General features: G+C 46.0%; 1 protein-coding gene and 1 non-coding gene across 8 annotated transcripts in view; one reads left to right on the top strand and one right to left on the bottom strand.

The window, feature by feature from the left end:
- Positions 1-27,624, bottom strand: part of LIMK2 (LIM domain kinase 2) — a 69,366-nt gene that overhangs the window by 33,974 nt on the left and 7,768 nt on the right. For 4 of the 7 annotated variants that reach the window (XR_010133127.1, XM_019018244.3, XM_055374238.2 and 1 more), the window contains exon 2: positions 21,728-21,827. The exons of 2 other annotated variants lie outside the window; for them this stretch is intronic. Coding sequence is in view for 3 of the 5 variants with exons in the window: in XM_019018244.3 (XP_018873789.1) it covers positions 21,728-21,827 (100 nt within the window). In the remaining 2 variants the exon portion in view is untranslated. Of the gene's footprint in view, positions 1-10,415; positions 10,820-21,727; positions 21,828-27,624 lie in introns of those variants that run through there. One more of the 7 variants, XM_055374240.2, reaches the window with a different exon arrangement.
- On the top strand, positions 24,698-24,806 carry LOC115931994 (U6 spliceosomal RNA). The gene has a single exon (XR_004068384.1). It is a non-coding gene; the product is annotated as a U6 spliceosomal RNA (small nuclear RNA).

The raw sequence follows: 27,624 nt of genomic DNA, 5'->3' as shown, positions 1-27,624 counted from the left end.
CCTCCCAAGTAGCTGGGACTACAGGCGCATGCCACCATGCTCGGCTAATTTTTGTGTTTTTAGTACAGACAGGGTTTCACCATATTGGTCAGGCTGGTCTTGAACTCCTGACCTCAGGTGATCCACTTGCCTCGGCCTCCCAAAGTGCTGAGATTATAGGTGTGAGCCACTGCGCCCGGCCCTGGCTTGTTTTTTTTATTTTTTGTAGAGACAGGGTCTCACTTTGTTGCCCAGGCTGGGACACTGATATTTGAGTTTCATGTAATTTCCACATGTCACAAAGCATTCTTTTGCTTTTTTTCCCCTAACCATTAAAAATCACAGGTCATATAGGCCAGGCATAGTGGCTCATGCCTATAATCCCAGCATTCGAGAGGACAAGGAGGGAGGACCGCTTGAAGCCAGAAGTTTGAGACCAGCCTGGGTAACAAACCAAGACCCTATCTCTACTAAAAAAAAATCAATCAATCAGGCCAGGCATGGTGGCTCACGCCTGTAATCCCAGCACTTTGGAAGGCTGAGGCGGGCAGATCACCTGAGGTTGGAAGTTCGAGACCAGCCTGACCAACATGGAGAAACCCTGTCTCTACTAAAAATACAAAAATTAGCCAGGCGTGGTGGCACATGCCTGTAATCCCAGCTACTCGAGAGGCTGAGACAGGAGAATCGCTTGAACCCAGGAGGCAGAGGTTGCGGTGAGCTGAGTTCATGCCATTGCATTCCAGCCTGGGCAACAAGAGTGAAACTCCGTCTCAAAAAGAAAAAAAAAAAAAATCAATCAATCACAGGCCGTATTAAAATAGGCAATGGGCCATAGCTTGCCGGCCTCTGTTCTAGAACCACAGAGCTCAACCACTCTGTTTACTACCTCTAATAGTGAAGAACAGCTCTTGGTGTTTGTGCAGAGCTCAGCCATGTCTGTCTATCTATACCACGAAGACACCACACTCTAGCCCCAGAGGCAGCCAGAAGAAGGAAGCACTGAACAGGTGCTCACCCTGCATTAAACATTGCTTGCAGCACTACTTGTATGAATGAATTTTAACCCACACTATTCCACAGTGCTGTGATTTTTCTCTTTACAGATAAAGCAACTGAGGTACAGGGAGGTTAAATCACTTGCCTGAGGTCACTCAGCTGTAAATGTGAGAAGTGAAGCCAGGATTTGAACCCAGACTAGACATTATAGACTACGTTCTACCATGCTATACCAAAGCTCAGCCTGGGCCCACAGCCAGACTGTCTGGGTTTGAATGCGACAATGCACTGGATGTAAGCCCTTGGCACAAAGTCTGGGACACATTAAAGGTTGATAAATGTTAGCCATTAATATCATTAAGACTATTGTTACAACTACTGTGGGCTAGCTATGTGGTCTTTAGCAAGTCACTGTCTCTGTCTGGGCCTTGGTTAGGTCTCTAAATAGCTCCCAGCATCAACATTTTTCACCCCTATGAGGTTGCAGAGGGCTCTCTATTTTCCTTGGGTCTCAAGTTGAGTTTAAACTCTTGAGCAGGAGGTCAGGATCCTGGCCTAGGGGACACACAAGGGCCACAGAGGAGGTAAGGTGGGCTGGAAGTGGGGAAATAACATACGGGATACTGAAAGGGCTGCCCAGCTGGAGAGCTGGGAGCAATCTTTCTCCCAGCCACACAGACAACTATTTCTCACCAAAAATCTATTATGTTCCCCTGTAATTCAATCAGGCAAGAAGGGGGCCCCAAATTAAGTCTGGAACTAGCAAATTATCTTTTAATTGTACCCTCTGATTTCCATGTGATGAACACAGTACTAATGGAAGAATATGCAAGCCACAAAGAGACTGAGGCCAGGGAGCCTATGAGCATAACTCCTCTTGACATTTCACACAGCTCTGCTGTTCCAGCGGCGACGGGCTCAGTGAGTCGGTGTCTAGGAATGTGAGCAGGAGGCTGCAGGCGTTCTCCTCTCCCCCTACTCCTCTTACAAAGGACTTGGTGGGTGGGTGGGGAATAAGTGAGAGGACATCTCAATGCCATGAAAACTGCCTCCCCCTGGAAGAGGAACAGCCTTCTCCCCATGTCCTGAGTTGAAGCAGAAGCCCCTCCCAGGTGGAATCCATTTGACCTCCAAAAATTCAGACTTCAGGAGGAACCTTTAAAGGATTGATCACCAGATGTGATAAGCTGCTGGCTGCTCAGACCCAAGTGTGTGGTTCCTCAGAGCCAACTTCAAAGGGCCCAAGCCACCCAGCATTGGGAGACGAAATGTCACACTGGAGGATATATTTCACCCTCCCACCCTTGGAAACTGGTTCTGGATAGAAAACTGCTCTTCTAGGTCCTCAGAGCAGCTGGCAGAACATTCATCAGTTAAGGCTGCCAGAGGCAACTGCAGGAATCCTTTGACTGGCAATTACAGTAGGGATAAAATGGCAGGAGAGGTGTTAATCTCCAGCACATTTCATAAGTTGGAAACCTGGCACGGAGCCGAACAAACTGACTCCTTAGAACCAGCTGAGGCATAGGTCTTCAAAGCGTCTGTGACAGGCTGGAGAACAATAGCCTTCATAACCGGCAGCCCCAAGTGAATGTTCAGGCAAGGTGTGGTAAGTGAATGAATCACCCCAACTTTTTGTTGGAAGAAAGCTCTGGTCAAACAATTCAAAACCCAAGAAACTGTTTGTGTGAAGCCCTCTATTGGCTGGGAGGACTCCAATCAAGGAAGAGAATTTTTGAGGACTCCGAAGCCTCCAAATACTGAAAGGTAAGCATTACCACCCCCATCTACTAACCATCTTTCGTGCCCTACTCCTCCCCTCTTCCAAATCACTTTCTACATTATAGCAGCAGTCATCCTTCTAAAACAAGGGTCCCGGGTGGGCATGGTGGCTCATGCCTGTAATCCCAGCACTTTGGGAGGCTGAGGCAGGCACATCACTTGAGGTCAAATGTTCGTGACCAACCTGGCCAACATGGAGAAACTCCATCTCTGCTAAAAATACAAAATTAGCTGGGTGTGGTGGTGTGTGCCCGTAATCCCAGCTACTGCGGAGGCTGAGGCAAGAGAATCGCTTGAACCCAGGAGGCGGAGGTTGCGGTGAGCCAAGATCATGCCATTGCACTCCAGCCTAGGTGACAGAGCCAGACTCTGTCTCAATAAATAAATAAATAAAATGTCCCAGCAATTCCCAGCTTCACAGGGTTATGAGCATTAAATGAGAACATATGTGAACAAGCTCACTTCAGTATCTGGCTCATGGAACTCAGTCAGTGTTTTACAGAGTGAGAGTTTAGTATCTGCTACTCCTGTAATGTGATGTCATGTTCACAAACACCAGGTAAAAGACAATATTTGGCATCTATCTTAGGTATCATGGAAAGAGAAAAGAATTTGGCATCTGGATAGAACTTTAGAGATTTAGTCTAATCCTTTGTTTTACAGTTCACGAACTTGAAACTAGGAATGGAGAATTGGAAGCCCAAGACATATGAGGATACCAAGTCACATGAAATGTGTTCAGATTTTCAGACTGGGAGAATTATTTCCCAATATATTGAAAAAAGAAAATATGTTGGCACAGTGATGGAACCATTGTTAGTAACTTTGGAGAAACTGGAGAATGGGTGCAATATTTCCAAAGTGTAATGTTCCATATCTACTATATACCAGGCGCTGGGGATGTATTCATGAAATAAAAATGGAGATAGCTACCTGGCCCAGTTTTCAAAAAGGAGGAAAAACATACTGGAAAAAGGAAGCCTTATGATCCTTTTGCTTTGATTCCTTCACATAAATTCTAGGCAGATGATGGAATAAGTGGACAGTAAGCACTTAGAAAAGGAGCTGATCATCAGGAGTCAGCAGTAGTGAAATAGTAGTGACTAGTTAGACTTGACTTCATGTTTTCACTGGGTTACTCATCATGAGACCTTATCTTGGATTTCCACAGGCATTTGATAAACTCTTTCCTGATATCTAGACAGTAAGAATGTGGGCAGGAAATCTAGAAAAATCAGATACAAGAACTCAGCATATCCAGCAATTTGAGGCTCTGAACTGTAGAGTCAGGATTCCTGAATACCTTGCTAGAGCTCACATTGAGGAAAGGGGATGGGATTTGAGCTCAGAAAACTTTTCTTTTAATTTCAGTGCTGCCCTTCCCAGCAGCATAAACTTGGATAAATTATTTAACATCTCTGGGCTTCCCTTGCCCGGCTTGTGCTATATTCCTCAAGAGGTTGTTGCAGGAACTAAACTAGATGATGAGTACAAAAGCCCTCTGTAAACTGAAGATGCATTATAAACATTAGTTATTATCACTGTTCTAGTGCTATAGTTGCTCATCATGGGGGTCCTGAATCATAGGTTTCTTTACTAGGCATCTGTGGACACCTGGTATGGGCCAGGCCTATGCTGGGCACTGACAGTACCTAGTGCCTGCCTTCACGTAGTTTGATCTGGTGATAGACAGATATGGCCACAGGGTCCTTCCTGGGTGTGATGTGCTTGGAGACACATTGAAGGAACCCTTCCCAGAGGAGAATGAATGCTGTGTCAGAGCAGGGCCTGGAAAAAGGAGGAGAAGACAGCACCTGCAGGAGATGTAGGAGGCTATAAAAGGAGTTAAGAGAGCAAAGGTTTGGGGGACTCCCAGGGAGCCTTATGTGGTGAGTCATCAATGGAGTACGGCAGGAGGTGACCAGAGCCGTTCCTGAGGGAACTAAGGTTCACAGAGAAGGTTGCTGTTTAAGGTCACAGGTCTAGGAACTGACAAAGCTGGAGTTTGACCCAAGTCTTTGGACTCCAGGTCCAACATACTAAAACTGCCTCAAATAACTATTTTATTCTTGCCATTTGATTTACAGTAATATTTCTGAAAGTGTAACTAAAGGAATAGCAGCATTGGACGCTCTGGTCAGCTTGTTGAAAATCAAGATTCCTGAGCCCCATTTCAGGTATACAGAATCAGAATCGCTGAGATTGGGGCTAAGAATCTGCATTTTAAACAAGCCCCAGTGTTTCTGATCCACATTAACAATTGAAAACCAATGCTTTTCTTTTTCCTAAGTGCTTTTCCACTTGATTTCATTTTATTCTCACAATAACCCTCAGAGGCAGGCAGGATAGATCACTATCATTACCTTGTTACAAACGAGAAAATGAATGTACAGATAGCTTGTTCATCTTCTTATCCTGAAAGTAGCTTAATAAATAAATGTTTGGTGATTGACATTTTGCTAAGCCTTGGCTAAGTAGAGACTTTCACCTTCCTGGTGCCACTCTTACCCATTTGTAACCCCACAGTAGCTGCCTCTCTCTTTCCTTGGTGACACGGCAGTAGTGCTCACGTTATGGTATAAAAAGGTGATTCTAGGCCAGGCGCGGTGACTCACACCTGTAATCCCAGCACTTTGGGAGGCTGAGGCAGGCAGATCACAAGGTCAGGAGATCGAGACCATCCTGGCCAACACGATGAAACCCCGACTCTACTAAAACACATAAAATTAGCCAGGAGTGGGGGTGTGCGCCTGTAGTCACAGCTCCTCGGGAGGCTGAGGCAGGGGAATCACTTGAACCCGGGAGGTGGAGATTGCAGTGAGCTGAGATTGTGCCACTGCACTCCAGCCTGGCGACACAGCGAGACTCCAACTCAAAAAAAAAAAAAAGTGATTCTAGAAGATAGCGTCATTCCATGAAAGTGCTATCTCTGGAACTAAAACAAATTTCAAACAAACAAATGTGAGGGATGACATTAGCCAACTTCAGAAACGGTGCTTCTGCAAGAGTCAGTGCTACTGATGGGAGTGGAGCACCCTCTGATCTCAGCAAAATCTCTATGGGGCATCATCAGGAAGTCATGACCAGAATACAGCTGACACACAAAAGAAAACAACCTTAACTCAAGTCTGGCATGAGATGCTGAGGGGTTTTTTTGTAATCGTAAGCAGTATGGAGAAAGAATTTGTTAGCACACTGCCAGCACTGCCTATGGGAGAAGGGACTCTAGCTTTCTGGGGAAAAATGAAAAACACGGAAAAATAAGCACAGCAGGTTGCTACAGTTGCAGAAGGCATGCCATTCCTTGAGGCCCTGGTTTTGATGGTTTAAGACTTAGGGATGACATTTACAGACTGAGGTCTTAGTCTACATAAGTTTGAGCTTATCTTATCACCTCAAAAGATAAGCTCTTGCCTAAAAGAATATTGTAGAGCGAAGAGATGGTAATGGTGCATACTGGATGGACTTTATTCAAGTGTCCAAAGAGTCGTTCAACAAATACATCATTCACCCAGAAAACACTCTGAGCACCCACTACATTCTAGGCACTTTGCTAAGCTCTGGGATACAAAGACAAACTAGATACGGCTCCACACTTGGAGAATTTCACACTCTAAGAGTGATGCTAGATGTGTAAACAAATACTGAAATGGATATAACTGAGGTATGAAGAGAATAACGAAGAGAATAACAGAGAGAAAAAGTCTCTGATTGGTGGGGAGAGGTATGGGTGGATTTGGCGGGGGACTCCTCCACAGAAGATGGGATGGTATTGGCAGACTCTAATAGGCTGATTGCCAGGCAGTAAGAGGCATTCTGGCCTGAAGGAACAACATGTGCAAATGCACTGAGGCATAAAGAGTATGGTATGCTCATATAACGCTGAGCAGGTCTGTAAGCTCTAGTGCACGGCACATATGGGCAGCAATTAGACAGGAGGCCAGGATGGTGGAAGAGAGTAGGGCCAGAGCACTAAAGACCAAGTCTGCTAGGCTAAACAGTTGCCTACAGGCAGTGAAGAGCTATCAGAGGTATTTAAGCAAGCAGTGATTTTTAACAGAATGCAAAGCTGAAATGCCAAAGAGAATGCTGATCTTTAGTTGCCAGTTTGGCTCTTTGAATGGGTATAAATGCCTAATGTCTACAGTTGGCCGTGTATATGCCCATGTGAAATTTGCTGGCCAACTAGTGTTCACTAACAGCAGAGTATGCCTTTGTCCTGGGGCCACATCTCTACTGCCTCGTCATTTTAACAGCTGATTTTTGTCTATATGGGCTGTAAGCACATAAGCATGGAATTGTAACCCCTTATAGATAATCAACCACTGTTGCTCCATGATACTAATTAGAAAATTGAATGTCTAACATTGAGTAACAAATGCTGTGTTGACATGGACATCCTTCTCCAGGCTGCACTGGGAAAAATGCTTTGGATATCTCAAGAAATCTCTAGGCAATTCAAGGAAAAAAGCCCTCGTCTGGCAGGGAACACCTGAAAAATCACCCTGGTTAACAGAAAATCTGCTGTGTCATCTTAGGCAAGCCATTAAATCTCTCTGGGCTTCAATTTCTTCCTCTGTAAAAGGAAGGAGTTAGGTGAGCAAAAAATTCCATACCCATTACAGGTCAGTGCTTAAAGAAGCAACGAGGAAGGAGGTGTGATCAAAGGAAGGTTGACTGGTGGACCACCCAGAGAACTCTTCAAGGCTGATGTTTTCTTGGTGAATGACCCTAATCTAGGCCTAGCTTTTGGCCTTTCAGGTTTTTGACCTTCCTAATGTCCAAAGAGGTGTAGACATTCTGTGATGGTTCTGACCTAACCATTTATCAAACCCTCTGTACACTTATGAATTGACTATTAAAATCAGAACACTCATATCCCCTATACAGGTACTACTTCCAGACCCTTCCTGTTATTAAGAATCCCAGGAAGCTGAATTAGGCATCAGAAGGTTGCTCTGTGACCATGGACTTAAAATAAAGGGAAATAAGTAGCCACTGAAAGAAATTTCATCCTGGCAGTGGTGAGTCAGCCAAACTAGCCCAGGTTGCCACAAAGGACCCTATTCTGGTGACCAAATCTAGATTCAGCATCTTTATCTGAATACAGTACTAGTTTTGCTTCACTAACTTTTCACTTTCTGTTTCACTGCTGGCCACTTATTTATTATATTGTTTTTTTTTTTTGAGACAATGTCTCCCTCTGTCACCCAGGCTGAAGTGCAGTGGCACAAACTCGGCTCACTACAACCTCCACCTCCTGGGTTCAAGCAATTCTCCTGCCTCGGCCTCCCAAGTAGCTGGGATTACAGGGACCTGTCACCATGCCTGGCTAATTTTTGTACTTTTTTTTTTTAGTAGAGACAGGGTTTCACCATGTTGGCCAGGCTAGTCTCGAACTCCTGACCTCAAATGATCTGCCCACCTCGGCCTCCCAAAGTGCTGGGATTACAGGTGTGAGCCACTGCGCTCGGCCTTATATTGGTTTTTAAACTAAGTTTTAATTGAAAAAAATAACTATTTCTTTAGATATGTGTGACAATCACCAATTCACACATATTATTCAGCCCTGGCAGACATTTGCCTCTCTAGTAACTAATAACAAAGAACAAACATTCATGAGTGCTCTGTGAATAGTGTTCCCAGTGCTACACACACTTTTATTCACAGTAATACTGTGAGGGTAGGTTGTAAGGAGGTAGGTAGTAAGTTTGTATCTCCATTTCTTCTTCTTTTTTTTTTTTTTGGACAGAATCTCACTCTACTGGAGTGCAGTGGCGCGATCTCAGCACACTGCAACCTCCATCTCCCAGGTTCAAGCTATTCTCCTGCCTTAGTCTCCTAAGTAGCTGGGATTACAGGTGCCTGCCATCGTGCCTGGCTAATTTTTGTAATTTTAGTAGAGACAAGGTTTCACCATGTTGGCCAGGCTGGTCTGGAACTCCTGACCTCAGGTGATCCGCCCGCCTCGACCTCCCAAAGTGCTGGGATTACAGGCGCGAGCCACCGCGCCCAACCGCCTTTTTTTTTTTTTTTTTTTTTGAGACAGAGTCTTGCTCTGTCGCCCAGGCTGGACTGCAGTGGTGCGATCTCAGCTCACTGCAAGCTCCGCCTCCCGGGTTCACGCCATTCTCTTGCCTCAGCCTCCTGAGTAGCAGGGACTACAAGTGCCTGCCACCATGCCTGGCTAATTTTTTGTATTTTTAGTAGAGACGCGGTTTCACTGTGTTAGCCAGGATGGTCTCGATCTCCTGACCTTGTAATCCGCCCCCCTCGGCCTCCCAAAGTGCTGGGATTACATGCGTGAGCCACCGTGCCTGCCGGCCTCCATATTTTTTTATTTTTTTTTATTTTATTTTATGTTTGTTTATTTATTGAGACAGAGTCTCGCTCTGTCTCCCAGGCTGGAGTGCAGAGACATGATGTTGGCCCACTGCAACCTCCGCCTCCTGGGTTCAAGCGATTCTCGTGCCTCAGCCTCCAAGTGAGTAGCTGGGACTACAGGAGCATGCCACCATGCCTGGCTAATTTTTGTATTTTCAGTTGAGATGGGGTTTCACCATGTTGGCCAGGCTAGTCTCGATCTCCTGACCTCAAGTGATCCACCTGCCTTGGCCTCCCAAAGTGCTGGGATTACTGGCGTGAGCAAACGCGCCTGGCTCGTTTCTTTCTTTTTTTTTTTTTTTTGAGATAGGGTCTTGCTCTGTCATCCAGGCTGGCATGTAGTGGTGCAGTCATGGTTCACTGCAGCCTCAACCTCCTGGGCTCAAGCGATCCTCTCGCCTCAGCCTCCTGAGTAGCTGGGACCACAGGCAGGAGCCACCATGCCTGGCTAAATTTTTGATTTTTTGTGGGGATGAGGTCTTGCTCTGTTACCCAGACTGATCTTGAAACTCCTGAGTTCAAGCAATCCTCCCGCCTAGGCCTCCCAAAGTGCTGATATTATAAGTGTAAGCCCTGCACCCAGCCTGTATCTCCAGTTTGTTGTTTTTTTTTTTAGACTGAGTCTAGCTCTTGTCACCCAGGCTGGAGTGCAGTGGTGCAATCCTGGCTCACTACAACCTCTGCCTTCCAGGTTCAAGTGTTTCTCCCGCCTCAGGCTCCTGGGTAGCTGGGATTACAGGCACCCGCCATCATGCCTGGCTAATTTTTGTATTTTTGTAGAGACAGGGTTTCACCATGTTGGCCAGGCTGGTCTTGAACTTCTGACCTCAGGTGATATGCCCGCCTCGGCCTCCCAAAGTGCTGGGATTATAGGCATGAGCCACTACGCCTGGCCTCTCCATTTTCTAGATGAGAAAAATGAAGCACACAAAGGGCAAGTAACTTGCCCAAAGTACACAGATAATAAAAGGCAGAACCAGGATTTGAAACTAAGCAATCTGGTTCTAGAGTGTGCTTTTAACTACAACACAATACTGCTTTCATTACTTGTGGATCTAATTAGTTCAACTCACAGAGGACAAATTTCATTTCCAAGTTCTTGGGGGAACTGCCAACCTATCCACCCCACTCCCCATCATAAATCACCTATAAGTAAAAGATACTATGCAAGTATTCCATTTTTTCCACTCTATATTGAATATATATCTTTAGTTAATGCCATCTTTCAAATATACAATTTAAGAAAACAAAATGAAACAAAACAAACTTACGATTGGAATTGAAATTTTTCAGATTTCAGGGCAATTCATAATCAGTTTGGTAGCTAGAGTAGCTGAACTCATTCTTCCTCTCTTGCCCTTCTCTCCGGAGGTACCTAGGGCTTGTTCCTGCCTGGATTGTAGCTACAGAGAAGTGCAGCTCAAGACCTGCTGCTGGAAAGAAGGACTCCTGGGGTCAGCTTCTCTGGCTTCTACTCACTATGGGATAGCTCCTCTGAGGGCAAAAGACAAAGCTTTAACTTATCACCCTGACACTTGCAGGCAATTTTCTAAAACAACCCAATGTCCGGAACTGATTCCGTCTTGCCATTTACAGTAACTGCAGCCACGGTGGCTGCTATAGGAAGGATGTGGGGAAGGGGAAGGGGAAGGGCAGGGAAAAGCCTGACTTACATCATATCTCTTGGCCACCTCTAGCAATTCATTCAACAAATATCCCTCCTATGCCAACAATATGCTCAGTGATGACACAATGAGGGGCAAAAACCCCACAGTCCATGACCAAATTGTTCTATTAGAGGTCTTAAGATATCATTAAGGAGATGATCACATGAATAAATGTGAGATTAAAACTACTTTTTTATAAAAAAGCCTCAAAGGAAAGGTCTATGAAAACATAAAACAGGGACCTAACCTATTTTTCAGGGTGAGGAATTACTTCTATATTTCTCTGAGCCATCCAGGTAAAGATCTAAACCATAAGCAGGAGTTAAGTGAAAAGAGTAAGGGGGCATTCCAGGCAGACGGAGCAGAATGAACAAAGCCCTTGTCAGAAGGAGGGCCTGTACAGAAGAGAGGTGAGGCTGAAGTGCAGGGAGCAGGAGGTTGTGGAGATGTGGAGAGAGGCCACATTACGGAGGGCTCTACTGTAGGCCAAATTAAGGATTTTTTTTTTTTTTTTGAGATGGAGTCTTACTCTGTCACTAGGCTGGAGTACAGTGGCGTGATCTCGGCTCACTGCAACCTCTGCCTCCCAGGTTCAAGTGATTCTCCTGCCTCAGCCTCCCAAGTAGCTGGGACTACAGGCACACGCCACCACGCCCAGCTAATTTTTGTATTTTTAGTAGAGATGGGGTTTCACCATGTTGGCCAGGATGGTCTCAATCTCTTGACTTCATGATCTGCCTGCCTCGGCCTCCCAAAGTGCTGAGATGATAGGTGTGAGCCACTGCGCCCGGCCAAGTTAAGGATTTTGGTCTTTATCCAAGAACACTGGGAAGTTGTGGAAGTATACAAGGTAGGAGAGACAACACAGAGTGACGTAGTCAAGTTTTTTTTTGTTTGTTTGTTTGTTTTTTTTTAAAATCACTCCTTCCAGCCAGGTGCAGTGGCTCACACCTGTAATCCCAGCACTTTGGGAGGCCGAGGCAGGTGGATCACTTGAGGTCAGGAGTTCAAGACTAGCTTGGCCAACATGGCAAAACCCCATCTCTACTAAAAATATAAAAATTCCAGCCGCCCCATCCGGGAGGGAGGTGGGGGGGGTCAGCCCCCCGCCCGGCCAGCTGCCCCGTCCGGGAGGGAGGTGGGGGCGTTAGCCCCCCGCCTGGCCAGCCGCCCCGTCCGGGAGGTGAGGGGCGCCTCTGCCCGGCCGCCCCTACTGGGAAGTGAGGAGCCCCTCTGCCCGGCCACCACCCCGTCCGGGAGGGAAGTGGGGGGGTCAGCCCACCGCCCGGCCAGCCGCCCCGTCCGGGAGGTGAGGGGCGCCTCTGCCCGGCCGCCCCTACTGGGAAGTGAGGAGCCCCTCTGCCCGGCCAGCCGCCCCGTCCGGGAGGGAGGTGGGGGGTCAGCCCCCCGCCCGGCCAGCCGCCCCGTCTGGGAGGGAGTCGGGGGGGTCAGCCCCCCGCCCAGCCAGCCGCCCCGTCCGGGAGGGAGGTGGGGGGGTCAGCCCCCCGCCCGGCCAGCCGCCCCATCCGGGAGGTGAGGGGCGCCTCTGCCCGGCGGCCCCTACTGGGAAGTGAGGAGCCCCTCTGCCCGGCCACCACCCCATCTGGGAGGTGTACCCAACAGCTCATTGAGAACGGGCCATGAAGACAATGGCGGTTTTGTGGAATAGAAAGGGGGGAAAGGTGGGGAAAAGATTGAGAAATCGGATGGTTGCCGTGTCTGTGTAGAAAGAGGTAGACGTGGGAGACTTTTCATTTTGTTCTGTACTAAGAAAAATTCTTCTGCCTTGGGATCCTGTTGATCTGTGACCTTACCCCCAACCCTGTGCTCTCTGAAACATGTGCTGTATCCACTCAGGGTTGAATGGATTAAGGGTGGTGCAAGATGTGCTCTGTTAAACAGATGCTTGAAGGCAGCATGCTTGTTAAGAGTCATCACCACTCCCTAATCTCAAGTACCCAGGGACACAAACACTGCAGAAGGCCGCAGGGTCCTCTGCCTAGGAAAACCAGAGAACTTTGTTCACTTGTTTATCTGCTGACCTTCCCTCCACTATTGTCCTGTGACCCTGCCAAATCCCCCTCTGCGAGAAACACCCAAGAATGATCAATAAAAAAAAAAAAAAAAAAAAAAATTAGCCGGGTATGGGGGCCGGTGCCTTAATCCCAGCTACTTGGGAGGCTGAGGCAGGAGAACTGCTTAAACCCGGGAGGCAGAAGTTGCAGTGAGCCGAAATTGTGCCACTGCACTCCAGCCTGGGTAACAGAGTGAGACTCTGTCTAAAACAAAACAAAACAAAACAAACAACAAAAATCACTCCTTCCAACTGCTCTATAGAGAACAGATTGGGGGGTGCAGAGTGGCTGTGGGAGATGAGGCTATTGCAGACATCCAGGTGAGATGATGGTAGCTTGGAGCAGGGTGGTGGTGGGAGAAAAGGAAAGAAGTAAACCTACCAAAATATAATTTAGAGATAAAACTGATAGGCTTAGAGATAAAACTGATAGGCTTGGATATGCAGGATGAGAGAGAACAGGTATCAAGGATTCCTAGGTTTCTGGCTTAGGCACTGGGTAGATGGTGGTGCCTCTCAATGACATACATGTTTCAATGGAAGAGGAGCCAGTTTTAGGGGGAAGAGTGAAAGTCCAGCAAAGTCTAGAGAAGAGAGTCTGAAGTGCCTGGAAGACATTCAAATGGACAAGCCAGGTTGATAGTACAACATATGGGTCTAGAACTCAGTGGAAAGGTTTAGGCTGGAGATACTGATTTTAGGGTCATCAGTGTGTGGAGGACAATGGAAGGAAGTCATGAGTGTGTGTAAGACTGCCTAAGGAGAAAACAGATAGCACGCCTGAAGGAATGGTAACATCCCAGAGCTGGACAAAGAAGGATAAGCAAACAGGTATTACCAGAGAGGTAAGAGAAAACCAGGAGAGTATGGAATGTCATGAAAGCCAAGGGAAGAGAACATTTCAAGACTGACAGATACTAATAATAAATGCTAACATCTGTTAAGTCCCAGTCATGGCCAGACATTATGCTCAGGACTTTGAATACATGATTGAATTTAATGTTAACAACTTTTTAAGGTGGGAGCCATTTCCCTTTTCATAGACAAGGAAACTGTGGCAAAGAGTGGTTAAGCAGCTGACTCATGGTTAGGTGGCTGGTAAGTGAAGCTGGCATTTAAGCTCAAGCAGCCTGACTCCGAACTTTATCCACTTTTCTCTAATACAACCCTTAGTGCAGTTTGGGAGGTCATATAAGATGAAGCCTGAAGAGTGGTCGGTAGACAGACTGATGAAGCTGTTATTTGGAATATTACTAAAGGAATGTTGTTTCAGGGGAGAAACAGAATGAAAGCCAGGCTGGAGCCCATGGTTAGGAATGCTCCATGACATTCTCTATTTCCAGCTGTCTTAGGGAACCAGTTAAGAGACCAGGCCAGGTGCCGTGGCTCATACCTGTAATCCCAACACTTTGTGAGGCCCAGGTGGGAGGATCTCGAGCCCAGGAGTTTGAGACCAGCCTGGGCAACAGAGCAAGACCCTGTCTCTACAAAAAATTAAAAAAAAATTAGCTGGGCATGGTAGTGTGTGCCTGTAGTCCCAGCTACTCAGGAGGATTGTTTAAGCCTGGGAGATTGAGGCTATAGTAAGCTATCATCATGCCACTGCACTCCAGCCTGGGCAATAGAGCAAGACCTGTCTCAAAAATAAATAAGCTAATTAATGAATTAATTAAGAGGCCAGGCTAGTATGCCAACTCTGTATCCCCCACAGTGCCTAATTTGATGCCTTTTATATATAGCAAATGACGCTTGATATATTTGGATAGTTAATATAAGATGCACAATGCTGCCATGTGCTGCTGCTAATCCTTCACATTAAACCATTCTAATGTTTTCAGAGTCCTTGATCATCACAACTACTCCATGAGATGGATTTCTTCTATGACATTTTACAGATAAGAAACTGAGGCTCACAGGGGCTAAGGAACTTGCCCACAGTTACACAGTTAGCCTAGCTCAACTAAGACTCAAATCAGATTTTCTGTCTCCAAGTCTACTGTTTTTTGTTTTTTTTTTTCTCCTGGGAGTCCTAGTGGAAAGCAGACTCTCTTGGGAGCCAGGGAGACCTGAGTTCAAATATCATGTGTGTGACCCTGGACAAGTTACTCCAAACCTTTCTGGGCCTTCCTGTTTTAGTATAAAATGGGGGTTGCACTGGCCAGGCACAGTGGCTTACTCCCATAATCCCAAGCACTTTGGGAGGCTGGGGCAGGAGGATTGCTTGAGCTCAGGAGTTCAAGACCAGCCTGGGCAACATAGTATTAATAAGACCTTGTCTCTACTTAAAATAAAAAAAAAATGGCAAGGTGTGGTGGCACGCCTGTAGTCCAAGCTGCTTGCAAGGCTGAGGTGGGAGGATTGCTTGAGCTCAGGAGGTTGACGCTGCAGTGAACTATGATTGTACCAGTGCCCTGTAGCCTGGACAACAGAGCAAGACCCTGTCTCAAAAAAAGGTGGGGGTTGCAGGGTTATTATGAGGATTGAATCAGATAATCTAAGTGAGGTTCTTAATACAACGTTTAATTAATATCAGTTATCTATCTCTGGCCTCACCTCTCTCCATTTTTCTACCTCTGCCTCCTATAGAAGCTGTGAAACATCTGTGGGTCCTTAGTTCTCTCTTCTCAAAGTAAAGAGCAGGATTAAGGCACATTCAAGGTCATATGCTGCTGCTACATCCTAGGAGTACCACTCTGTGGTCAGGCTGGAGTCTCTTGTAGGGGCAGAGGAAGAACCAGATGTCTGCCCTTCCTTCCTCTGTCAGGCAGGCCCCAGCCCCCTGTCCAATAGCCAGCCTTAATGATCTACTGGCTGGCTGTTTCCTAAAAGATAAACTGGACAAATGAGTAAACACCTTCTGGAGAAGGCCACAGCCAGAATCAAAGGTTTAGGTTAGTAAGTGTGGCAGCAACATCAACAGCATAACAGCAGATGGCAGGGTTGCTCCACTGACTCTACATCAGGAGCCTGAGACCCAGAAGAAAGTTAACAGCACTTTTGTTGACATTTTAGAGTCCATGAAGCCTTTAAACTAACACCCTTCAATGTTATCTGACACTACCAGTGTGTGGCAGGCAGGGTGAGGGCTCTTTACCCCATGTTATAGAAGAGGAAACTGAGCCTCAGTGAGGTTAAGAAATATGCTTGCATTCAAGAATGCCAAGAGGCTCTTGCAGGCAAGGAGTAAGAATGCTTGAGTTCAAATCCCAGCTATGCTACCTATTAGCTCTGTGACTTTAAACAAGTAACCTCCATTTCCCTATTCTCGAAGTAGGTAAGACTAGTACTACATTTTATTAAGTCATTGTAAGGATTAAATGTGCTATGCATGTCGTATGCTCAGGAGGGTGTCTGGCACAGAGTACTCAATAAGTGGTACCTATTACTGTAATTATGATTCTACCAGGCTTGCTTAGATGGGGATGAGGTGAGAGAAAATGAATGTGGCTTTCAGCATCACAGAAAGTACCCTGCTGTCAGCCAACATATTACAACACAGTCTCTGGTTGCTACGTGTGTTATTTCTTCACTGGCCTTCCTGGAGTCACTAAATTTAGCGGAAATGGTCTGTTGCCTGACGCAGTGACCACAGTCTTCTATCTGCATTAGCCCTTTCCCAGAGTATAGGTATTAGTAACCGCTTTTCAAAAGTGAAAGCTCAAATAGTCTTGTGTTTGCAATCCCGAGAAAGGAAGTCCTGAAAGTTCCCAAGAGCCTTAAGAGCGGTGGATTTTCCTTCTGATAATGCTGCTAGGAACCAGGTCAAGCAATAGAGACCCACGCTGGGGCCATCAAGACTAACAGGGGTAGCTTTTCTTCCCTCCTCCTAAGCCAAACACCTTTGATCAGGGTGAAGGGACAATCATCAAAAAAGTTGTCAAGGTCCTTTGGCTTGCTAACATGCCAAGAGGCCAGGTCACCATTCATAGCTCCACACTTTAACCTCAGCTACAAATGACATGCTCTCTGGCTACTCTCCTGGCCTCTCCTAAGGAGAGAGAGCCAGGTCCAGAGAACATCAGAAAGGATTGCCCCAGATACAGAATTAATGGCACTGCTCAAGGAAAGGAAAGAGAGGTACTCAGAGTTTTAAAAAAGGCCTATTGGGCTGGTCCAAGTACAATAGTGTTTACAAGTAATTGATCACTACCAGTTACCGATTTCTTTGTTCCTTTTCCACTCCCACAATTTCACTTCACTAGCCTAAAAAAAAAAAAAAAGAAAGAAAGAAAGAAAAAAAGAAAAGAAAAAAAGGAAAAAAAAGAGGCCTGTTGGGAAGGCTTGGGAGGACTAGTCAGCCATATGTCCAGGAGATCCAAAAGATTCTGGCCAGCTGCCTAATCGCACCAGCACAATTACTGACAGAGCTACTTTCAGTTTTGTCACTGGCCTCCATTGCACAGTCTGAGGTTCCAGCTTTAAGTAGCTTCCTGTTGTCCTGGGCACCTGAGGGTCTGTCAGAAGGCTAACAGAGGCAGGATTATGGGTGTGGCTGCAGACAGGAGAATGGGGTAATGTAAGGGAGAGATGAGGGGAGGAGTTTAGGATGGACCCCAGCAATTTCTCCATTCAATATCCAGCCCCACCCTATGACTAGGAAAACAAAGGTACTGGGGGAGGGGGAGAAGAAAAGTCATTTCCTTTATTGTAACTGTAGCCCAGCTGGGTAAGAACAAGGCTGGAAGGGGGCCTTGAAGAATGAATTTCTCTGAGTAGCACAGAGGGAGAGTCCTCCTCCCATCGGCCTGCACTAGTCAGGTACTCTAAATTCATCAGAGAAACACTGGCAAACTGGCGTGGGAGAGATCTTACAAGACCATTCAGGTTGATGCCCCATGTTCCTCAAAACCCAGGTTATCTCTGGGGTCAGACAAATACAATCCTTCCTAGCCCTGAAGATTTTCCTCCAACTGGGGCAAAAGTCAAATTAGATCCAAAAGACAGTCACTCTCCCCAGGGCAAATTACCAGGCTCTATCTGAGGGCGCCGTGACATCCAGTTTGAATTTACCAGGGGAAAGCTCAGAAGTCAGGAGATGTGCTCCTTCAGCACAGCTGGATTAGAGTCTCTGTCCTCAAGGTAAAGCTGCAACTAGGAGACAGAACCTAGATACTCTACTTCCTCCACGGGAATGATATTTGGCTTGATTGTGTCAGGGTAGTTCAAAGTTGCCCTTAATCCCTGGGGCTCCACATCAGATCACCAATGAATGTGTAATAAGAGAAATGTATACATATAGGTGTATACAGACACACACTCACAACATAATATAAAGTGACAGTTACTGATTATTAAGGGTTTTTTTTTCATTTGTTTTGTTTTGAGACAGGGGTTTCACTCTGTTCCCCAGCTGGATGGAGTACAGTGGCATGATCACAGCTCACTACAGCCTTGATATCCCTGGGCTCAGGTAATCATCGCTCCTCAGCCTCCCAAGTAGCTGGGACTACAGGTGTGTGCCATCACGCCTGGCTAATATTTTTATATTTTTTGTAGAGGTGGAGTTTTGCCATGTTGGCCAGGCTGGTCTCAAACTCCTGGGCTCATGGGCTCAAGCAATCCTTCTGCCTCGGCCTCCCAAAGTGCTAGGATTACAGGCATAAGCCACCACGTCTGGCCCTATTAAGGGTTTTCTATATGTCAGATGCTATGCTAGCCACTTTATATAGGTTATCACATTTAATCCTCCCTAACAACCATGTGGCATGAGTAATATTCTTATCCTCATTTTACAGATTGGTGCCTGAAGCTCAGGGAAGTCACTTAAGGCTAGTTAATAAATTGCAAAGCCAGGATTTAAAACCACAGTCTCATTCCATAGCCTGTACTCTTGGTAGTTGTTGTTTTTTTGCGATGGAGTTTCCCTCTTGTTGCCCAGGCTAGAATGTAATGGCACAATCTCGGCTCACTGCAACTTCCGCTTCCCGGATTCAAGCGATTCTCCTGCTTCAGCTTCCCAAGTAGCTGGGATTACAGGCATCTACCACCATGCCAAGCTAATTTTTTTCTGTATTTAGTAGAGATGGGGTTTCACCATGTTGGTCAGGCTGGTCTCGAATTCCTGACCTCAGGTGATCCACCTGCCTTGGCCTCCCAAAGTGCTGGGATTACAGACGTGAGCCACCACGCCTGGCCTGCCTGTACTCTTATCTACCATGCTAACGTGTCTACTTCCTCTTTATGTATTTGTGTACATATGTTATCTTTCTGTCTCTATCTCTCACACACACACACACACACACACACACACACACGCACAGAGCTAACAAGCTAGCATCTGACTAGACCTACAAATGACCCAAGAGTTCAGTGCTAGGGCCAGCTCTTGTCATCCATGGCCTGAGCAAGTCTTTTTGGTTTCAGGCCTCTCATCTGTGATATGAATGGGTTATACCATATAGTGGGTGGTTTCTTCTAGTTCTGAAGTTTTTTAGCTCTAGGAGAATCCAGAAATTCCAAAGATTAACTTGCTCTACCCTGTCCTGCTTATTTTGGATAGAAAATATTCATACACATAGGAAAACAGCAAGAACAAATATGAACATATGGGTTACATGCCAAGGCGAGACCCAATCTGTGAACTCATTGGGTTTTGACGTTATTTATTAGTCCCAGCTATAAAATGAAAGGACCAGCCAAAGGCTTTAACTATAAGGTCCCTTACAGCTCTGACATTCTCTGCTCCTGTCATACTAAATGGAACAGAAAAGACAGAATCAACTTCCTTGGGAGTAAAAGGGGCAAGAACCAAGGCAATAAGATCCACAGAAAAGACTTGAGAGCTCTGAGTTATAGCTGAAAGGAAAGGATAATAATGATGGTTGCTCTCCAACTCTTCCAGAGGCCAGACGTCTCCAGGCCAATCCCCTATATGGTTCCCAGGGAAGAGGCAAGTGTTTAAAGGTCAACTCAATTACTTGGTATAAGCACAGGGATGTTTTACAACAAGAGCTATGTGCAGGAGCTGGAATCTACAGCACAAGGTGCCTGCCTAGTCTATCTCATTCTCAGGATATAAGCACAGCCCTACCACTTCAGACCTTGGGGGCCAGGCATGCCCATCCAGCCTCTGGAGTGGACTGCTCTTCTTTCCGCCAACAAATTTCAACTATTTTACGTTGTGAAGAATACAAAGACAAGTTCCCACCCTTGAGAATTCCAATCCGATGGGAGGAAGGAATAACCATTCACTGGGTGTCTACCATGTACTGGATACACTGCATATATTATTTCATTCAATCGCAACAAGATTATTACCATCCATTTTCCAGATGAAGAAACTGAGCCTCAGACAGCAGGAACAAATCTGATTTGAAGTCTGTATAATTTTTTAGAAACTGAGCTGCCTACAAAAATAATGTAGCTATAGGCAGGGCGCGGTGGCTCATGCCTGTAATCCCAGCACTTTGGGAGGCCAAGGCAGGCGGGTCACCTGAGGTCAGGAGTTCGAGACCAGCCTGGCCAACAAGGTGAAACCCCGCCTCTACTAAAAATACAAAAATTAGCTGGGCGTGGTGGCAGGTGCCTGTAGTCCCACCTACTAGGGGGGCTGAAGCAGGAGAATTGCTTGAACTCGGGGGGTAGAGGTTGCAGCGAGCCAAGATCACATCACTGTACACCAGCCTGGGCGACAGAGCGAGACTCTGTCTCAATAATAATAACAATAATAATAATAATGTAGCTATAATAAAGCTAGTAACAAAAAGTAGGAACCTAGGGAGGCAACCTGTGGTGAGGAAGAGCTGGCTCTGCCACCCACACTAAAAACAACTCTTGGCTGGGCGCAGTGGTTCACGCCTGTGATTCCAGCACTTACCTGAGGTCAGGAGCTCGAGACCAGCCTGGTCAACAAGGTGAAACCCTGTCTCTACTAAAAATACAAAAATTAGCCGGGTGTGGTGGCAGGCGCCTGTAGTCCCACCTACTCGGGGGGCTGAGGCAGGAGAACTGCTTGAACTTGGGAGGCAGGTTGCGGCGAGCCGAGATCGCACCACTGCACACCAGCCTGGGCGACAGAGCGAGACTCTGTCTTAATAATAATAATAATAATAATAATATAGCTATAATAAAGCTAGTAACAAAAAGTAGGAACCTAGGGAGACATCCTGTGGTGAGGAAGAGCTGGCTCTGCCAACCACACTAAAAACAACTCTTGGCTGGGCGCAGTGGTTCACGCCTGTAATTCCAGCACTTTGGGAGGTCGAGGTGGGTGCATCATTTGAGGTCAGGAGTTCAAGACCAGCCTGACCAACATGTTGAAACCCCCGTCTCCACTAAAATACAAAAATTAGCTGCGCATGGTGGCAGGTGCCTGTAATCTCAGCTACTCAGGAAGCTAAGGCAGAAAAATCACTTGAACCCAGCAGGCAGAGGTTGCAGTGAGCCGAGATCGCACCACTGCACTCCAGCCTGGGCAACAGCAAGAATCCCTCTCATAAAATAAAATAAAATAAAATAAAATAAAATAAAATAAAATAAAATAAGAATACAAACAACTCTTGAAGTACCTGCATAATCTGTAGTGCAGCCACAGGAAAGTCACTCTTCCTGGGCCTCAGTTTCCTCACCCATAAAGTGAGGGATATGGGACAACCCTGGAAAGGGCTCCTCTCATCCCCCCACCCTGCCTCCAGCTGGCCCATTTATGGCTCTTCCAATTTAACCTGGGTTCAGGGGGGCCACACTTGAGGTTTGGTCATGAGCTCTTCCTTGGTACATTCCTTTCCCCACCCTAAGACTGAAATTCTCAACTCAGAAGCTTGTTTCTGTGTTTTCCACCAGAACATGAAATAGTGCTTGGCCCATAGTACACTGGTAAAGACGGGAGGATAGGCCCACCTACCGGAAGCAAGAGCCGTGCCAGGTTTCGCTGACAGTCCTGTACCATATCTGGCTTGGAGCAATGTGGTCCCCACAGCCTGGACACCTCCAGACATCTTCACCTGCACACAAAACCAAGAGGTTGAGAGGCCCAAAGTAGCAGGAGGCAAAGGGACAGGATTCCTACCATGTAGAATAAGACTGAGTTAGCAGCATCTCATTTGAAAGGGTTAGGCCAATGCTCTGCTAGATGCACAGTTTCTGCCTCCACAAGATCTCTGGTAAGCACTTGTCCAACCTCTGCTCATCTCTCCAGGGACAAGGAACTCATGGCCTCAAAAGTAGTCTCATTCCATTTTCTAAAAATGGTTCTGATTATCCTTTTTTCTACTGAAACAAAACTTGCCTTTTTCTAGAACTTTCAGCCTTTGCTTATAGCTCTGAGAAGAAGAAACAAACACAATCTCCTTCTTTTCAGTGTCAGCCCTTCCTATGACTATTCCCAGCCAACAGCCAGAAACTTCTCTCTGGGTTAAACATGTTACTGCCTTTTCCTATTCCTCAAAAGCCCTGTTTTTTCAGATTTTTCCATCACCTAATCCAAGAGCTCATTTATTCAACCAACATTGAATAAACTGGTCCTCTAGATCAGCAGTCCTCAACCTTTTTGGCACCAGGGGCCAATTTTTCCATGGACCCTAGGCTGGGGGGTTGGGGGGCGGGGGGATGGTTTTGGTATCAAACTGTTCCAACTCAGATCATCAGCCATTAGTGAGATTCTCATAAGGAGCATGCAACCCAGATCCCTTGCATGTGCAGTTCACAATAGGGTTCACACTCCTATGAGAATCTAATGCCACCACTGATCTAACAGGAGGCAGAGCTCAGGCAGCAATGCTCACTGGCCCGCCGCTCACCTCCTGCTGTGCAGCCTGGTTCCTAACAGGCTACAGACCCGTACCAGTTGGCAGTCCAGGGGCTGGGGACCCCTGTTCTAGATACAAAGCTCTTTGTATGTTGAAGGCTGTTAGATTACATAATCTCTGCTCCTTAAGAAGCAAATCCACTGGAAAAGAACTGCTCTTTCATGTTGTTCATTTTTCACTTGGATGTTATTTCAGAGATAGAACCAAGTACTATTTTAGTTCAGAAAAAGAAAAGTAATGGGTATAAAAGGGGAAGAACAAATATTTAATGAATGCCTCCTATATGTCAAGAACTCTGCTAGGTGCTTTCATAGACCTAATCTCATTTAATTCTCAAAACAATCCTGTGACACAGGTATTATTATATTCACTTAATGGATAGGAAAATTAAAACTTGAGGCAGGGGGCAGGGTTGACTGGCTAAGTGGTGGATCTAGCATTCAAACTCAGGTCTGGCTCATTCTAAAGCTTCTGCTCTTTCCATTCTACCATGTCAACTCTTGTTCACTCCAATGAGGGGAACCAGGAAAGTCTTTGTAGAGGAAGCTGACACTTGAGCTGAGCCTTGCAAGATAGGGAAAACTTACCTATCACTGGCTGAGAAAGGAGGGTGAAGGGTTGTGTGAGCTCAGAGACCAGCATAGACAAAAGCACAGAGTCGGTCCATGTTCCTCCAAAAAAGAGAGGCCCCAAACAAAATACAATACTCCTGGTATGGCTCAGATGACAACTTCTTGAAATAAAGAGGACAGCTGAGATCAAGCTGTGGTACCTGACTCAGCCCTAGAAAGCAGGACAAGGTTGTTACAAGACTCCCTTGTGCGCTCTGTGTATGCAGCTTTGTTCTCTCTGGGTAACTACAGACTGCCACAGGCACAGTGACAGTCACCGAACCCTGTTTCACAGGCACAGGGGCCATGAATAGACAAAGCACAGCTCCTGGCACTTCAAGATTGCTCAACATCATTCTGGAGCAGCCAACGTGCACAGTTGTCCCCCTCGTTCCCCAGAGAAGAGTTAAACAAGCTGGCAAGAGGCCTTAAAACACCACCTCAACCCACCCATTCCACTCTTCTCATGCCTCAGTAATAGGATATATATATGCCCATCACTCATTCTTCCTGGGTCTAAAATCCTCAGACTCCTTGTCAAGAGGGGCCTTTTTGGTTTTAGGGTGACAGTGGTCAGAGAGTATGCCATCACTCTCACAAACTCCAAGGTAGAAAGTCTGAAAGACTCACTCAAACCAGTCCCAGGTTGGGTTACGGACAGTGGACAAGACAATGAATTAGTGAGAGATTTTAATGAACACAAACATCCAAATGAATCTTCCAAGTTTTGGAAATATTTTTGGAACTCTTACATGTAAGAACTTTCAGGGTCAGTTTATGAGCTGCCATGCCCCACCCCCAGCAAATCTCATTATTTTAGAGCCACACCTTGTTTCTTGTTTTTACTTTTTAACCCAAAATTAAGTCTGTAACCTGACCACCCACTTACTCAACAATTCAATCTCTTGGCTCTGAATGACTTCTATTTCCAAAATTCAAACAGGATCAGGACTTTCCACCATGAGGATATTCAAGATAACTTGTTATTGCCATACCCTCCAGAGCTTGCCCTGCTTTCTCCAGTCTTGAGAAACCCAAAGACATTCAATCAACACTTACTTTAGTACCTGCTCTGGGTTAAGCATGAAAGACCCGAAATCAAGACCCTCTACTCTCTCCTCTCATATCCACCTGGTTTCACTTTCCAAATGTCTCTCTAGCCCTTCCCTGTCCTTCACCCCAGCCCTACTTCAGATTTTTCGCTTCTTTTCCCTATCTACTGTACTCTTAGCTGGCTCATCCACACTGCAAGCTATCTCAGCTCTGGGTTAGACTCCCCAGTGTCCACGGAACAAAGGCTGGGCTACTCGGTATGACACCCCTGTTCTGGATCCCATTCCATCTTACTTCTTAGAAGAAGCGCACTTTTAGTTATCTTTACAGCACCCCTCTCCCTCACTGGCTCCTCCTTATCTTTTACATAAGTTCAAGTCACTGCCATCAAAAAAACCTCTGGTACTCTCGCTTCAGCAGCACATACATTAAAATTGGACTGAGACACGGAAGGTTAGCATGGCCCCTGCGCAAGGATGACAAGCAAACTCGTTAAGTTTTAAAATCTAATTTAATTTTAAAATCTAATTTTTAAAAAAACCAAACCACTGGATCCCATTTTCTCCTCTAGCTACCACCCTTGTTTCTCCCCTTCACAGCCACATGTATGAAAAAGTTGTCTTGGGAGGCCAAGGTGGGTGGATCATTTGAGGTCAGGAGTTTGAGACCAGCCTGGCCAACATGGTAAAACCCCACCTCTACTAAAACTACAAAAATTGGCTGGGCGTGGTGGTGCACGCCTGTAGTCCCAGCTACTCAGGAAGCTGAGGCAGGAGAATCGCTTGAACCCAGGAGGTGGAGGTTGCAGTAATCTCGCCACTGCACTCACGCCTGGGCAACAGAGCGAGACTCTGTCTCAAAAAAAAAAAAAAAAAAAAAAGAGGCTGGGCACGGTGGCTCATGCCTGTAACCCCAGTACTTTGGGAGGCTGAGGTGGGTGGATCACCTGAGGTCGGGAGTTTGAGACCAGCCATGACCAACATGGAGAAACCACGTCTCTACCAAAAATACAAAATTAGCCGGGCTTGGTGGTGCATGCCTGTAATCCCAGCTACTCAGGAGGCTGAGGCAGGAGAATGGCTTGAACCCAGGAGGCAGAGGTTGCAGTGAGCCGAGATCTCGCCATTGCACTCCAGCCTGGGCAACAAGAGTGAAACTCCAACTCAAAAAAAAAAGAAAAAAGAAAAAAAGTTGTCTACACATCACTGCCCTCATTTCCTCACTTCCCACTTTCTGCATAATGCACTGCAATCTGACTTCCACCCCCACCATTTCTCTGAAACTGTCTCACCAAGGTCAACAGTAACAGTAACTGCTTATTGCTAAATTCAATGGACCCGCTTCAGTCATTCTTTCAGCAAATATTTATTGCATGCCAACTATGCATCTGACACTGTGTTGGGGAAAGAGGAGCAAACAAGAGAGAGATTAAACACAAAGCAAATATTAAACAATAATATAATTATTTATTGAGGGCCGGGCGCAGTGGCTCACGCCTGTAATCCCAGCACTTTGGGAGGCTGAGGCAGGTGGATCACAAGGTCAGGAGTTCGAGACCAGCCTGGCCAATATGGTGAAACCTCGTCTCTACTACAAATACAAAAATTAGCCAGGCATGGTGGTGGGCGCCTGTAGTCCCAGCTACTCAGGAGGCTGAGGCAAGAGAATTGCTTGAACCTGGGAGGCAGAGGTTGCAGTGAGCCAAGATCAAGCCACTGCATTCCAGCTTGGGCAACAGAGCGAGACTCTGTCTCAAAAAATAATAATAATTATTATTATTTATTTATAATTGGGGCAAGTGGTACGAAGATATCAAGTTCATAACTAGGAAAAGGGCGGGCGGGCAAAGTATTCCTTGAGGAAGTAATTTCCAAGCTGAGCTCTAAAGGATGAATACAAATTAACTGGGCAAAAAAGGGGGGAAGGAAGGCTAACACTGGAGAGGGGGGACATGTGCGAAGGCCCTGGGGCAGGAACAAAAACTTCTCACACATCATTAAAGTTGGTTTTTGCTACCTCCAAAGGGCTAGCAAACCATGTCTGGCCCCTGGTCTGCTACAATCCTTCAATAAACAATTACTGAAAGAGCAAATGTTCCTTACAATGTGGTCCCAAAGGACCCTTCTCTCTCACCATTCCTTACAAAAGAATGCTCTAGTTACATTTTGACCTATTTTCTATTCCTGCCACTTTTATTCATGTACTTGCATCCTGACATTCACACCTCCAGTTATTCTCTATGTATAAGCTTCTCTATCTTTTCCCTTAATCAAAAAAAATTTTTTTTTTTTGAAACAGAGTTTTGCTTTTGTTGCCCAGGCTGGAGTGCAATGGCACAATCTCGGCTCACCACAACCTCCGCCTCCCGGGTTCAAGTGATTCTCCTGCCTCAGCCTCCCGAGTATAGATAGCTGGGATTACGGGCATGCGCCACCATGCCCGGCTAATTTTGTATTTTTAGTAGAGACGGAGTTTCTCCATGTTGGTCAGGCTGGTCTCAAACTCCCAACCTCAGGTGGTCTGCCCACCTCGGCCTCCCAAAGTGCTGGGATTACAGGCGTGAGCCACTGCTCCCGGCCCCTTAATCAAATTTCTATCCTTTCTTTAAAGTTCCCTAAAATCAGGCAGTGTTTGTTTCATTTTGTCTATACCTATTTTACATAATTTGTTATTTAATTACAGTTCACTGCATATGTTTCTCTCTCCTTCAGTCCCTCTCTCTCCACTCTCCTCCCCCATACCCCATTCAGAGAACTAAGGTGTAAGAATTGTATCTTTATTATGTTCTTATCTCCAGGGCCTAACCTTGGGCCTGGTGCAAAACAGACATTCCTTTGTGTGGTGAACCCAACTGAAAATTTGGATCCAACTGCCAGCTATAAAAGCAATTTCCAAAGATAAGTTCCAAAGGTCAGCACAGCTGATTCCACTGGAATAACTGTTCCGGCTCCCAGATTACCTATGAGTAGTCTCATGTGGATAAACCTGGCCTCAGTTTACCTGTTATGCATTCACACTGCTTTTCTGTTAGGAAGTACCTGAGCAAAGATATTCACCCAAAGCACACAGCCTCCTAAGCCCAGACCCTCTTCAAGAGAACCCTCTTGACTTCTTTAGCTCTCTTACAGTCTTAAAAATTCATTGATCTATTCTCTTACCACCTTTATTCTAGGAAATGTAAAAGAAATGTAATACTGTAATGCAAAGTCTTAGGGATTTCTGTGAAGCCTAGTGGAGGATCAATCCAAAGTCCAGTCAGCCTGGGAAGTTCTTTCTTATGAAAATATCTCATTGTACCAGGCTGTTCATTCTCTCCCTCTATAGTGTTT

Source organism: Gorilla gorilla, chromosome 23, assembly GCF_029281585.2.
Source record: "Gorilla gorilla gorilla isolate KB3781 chromosome 23, NHGRI_mGorGor1-v2.1_pri, whole genome shotgun sequence".
Lineage (NCBI taxonomy): Eukaryota > Metazoa > Chordata > Mammalia > Primates > Hominidae > Gorilla > Gorilla gorilla.
The sequence above is the reverse complement of the archived record's forward strand: the minus strand, read 5'-3'. Positions and strand labels throughout refer to the sequence as shown.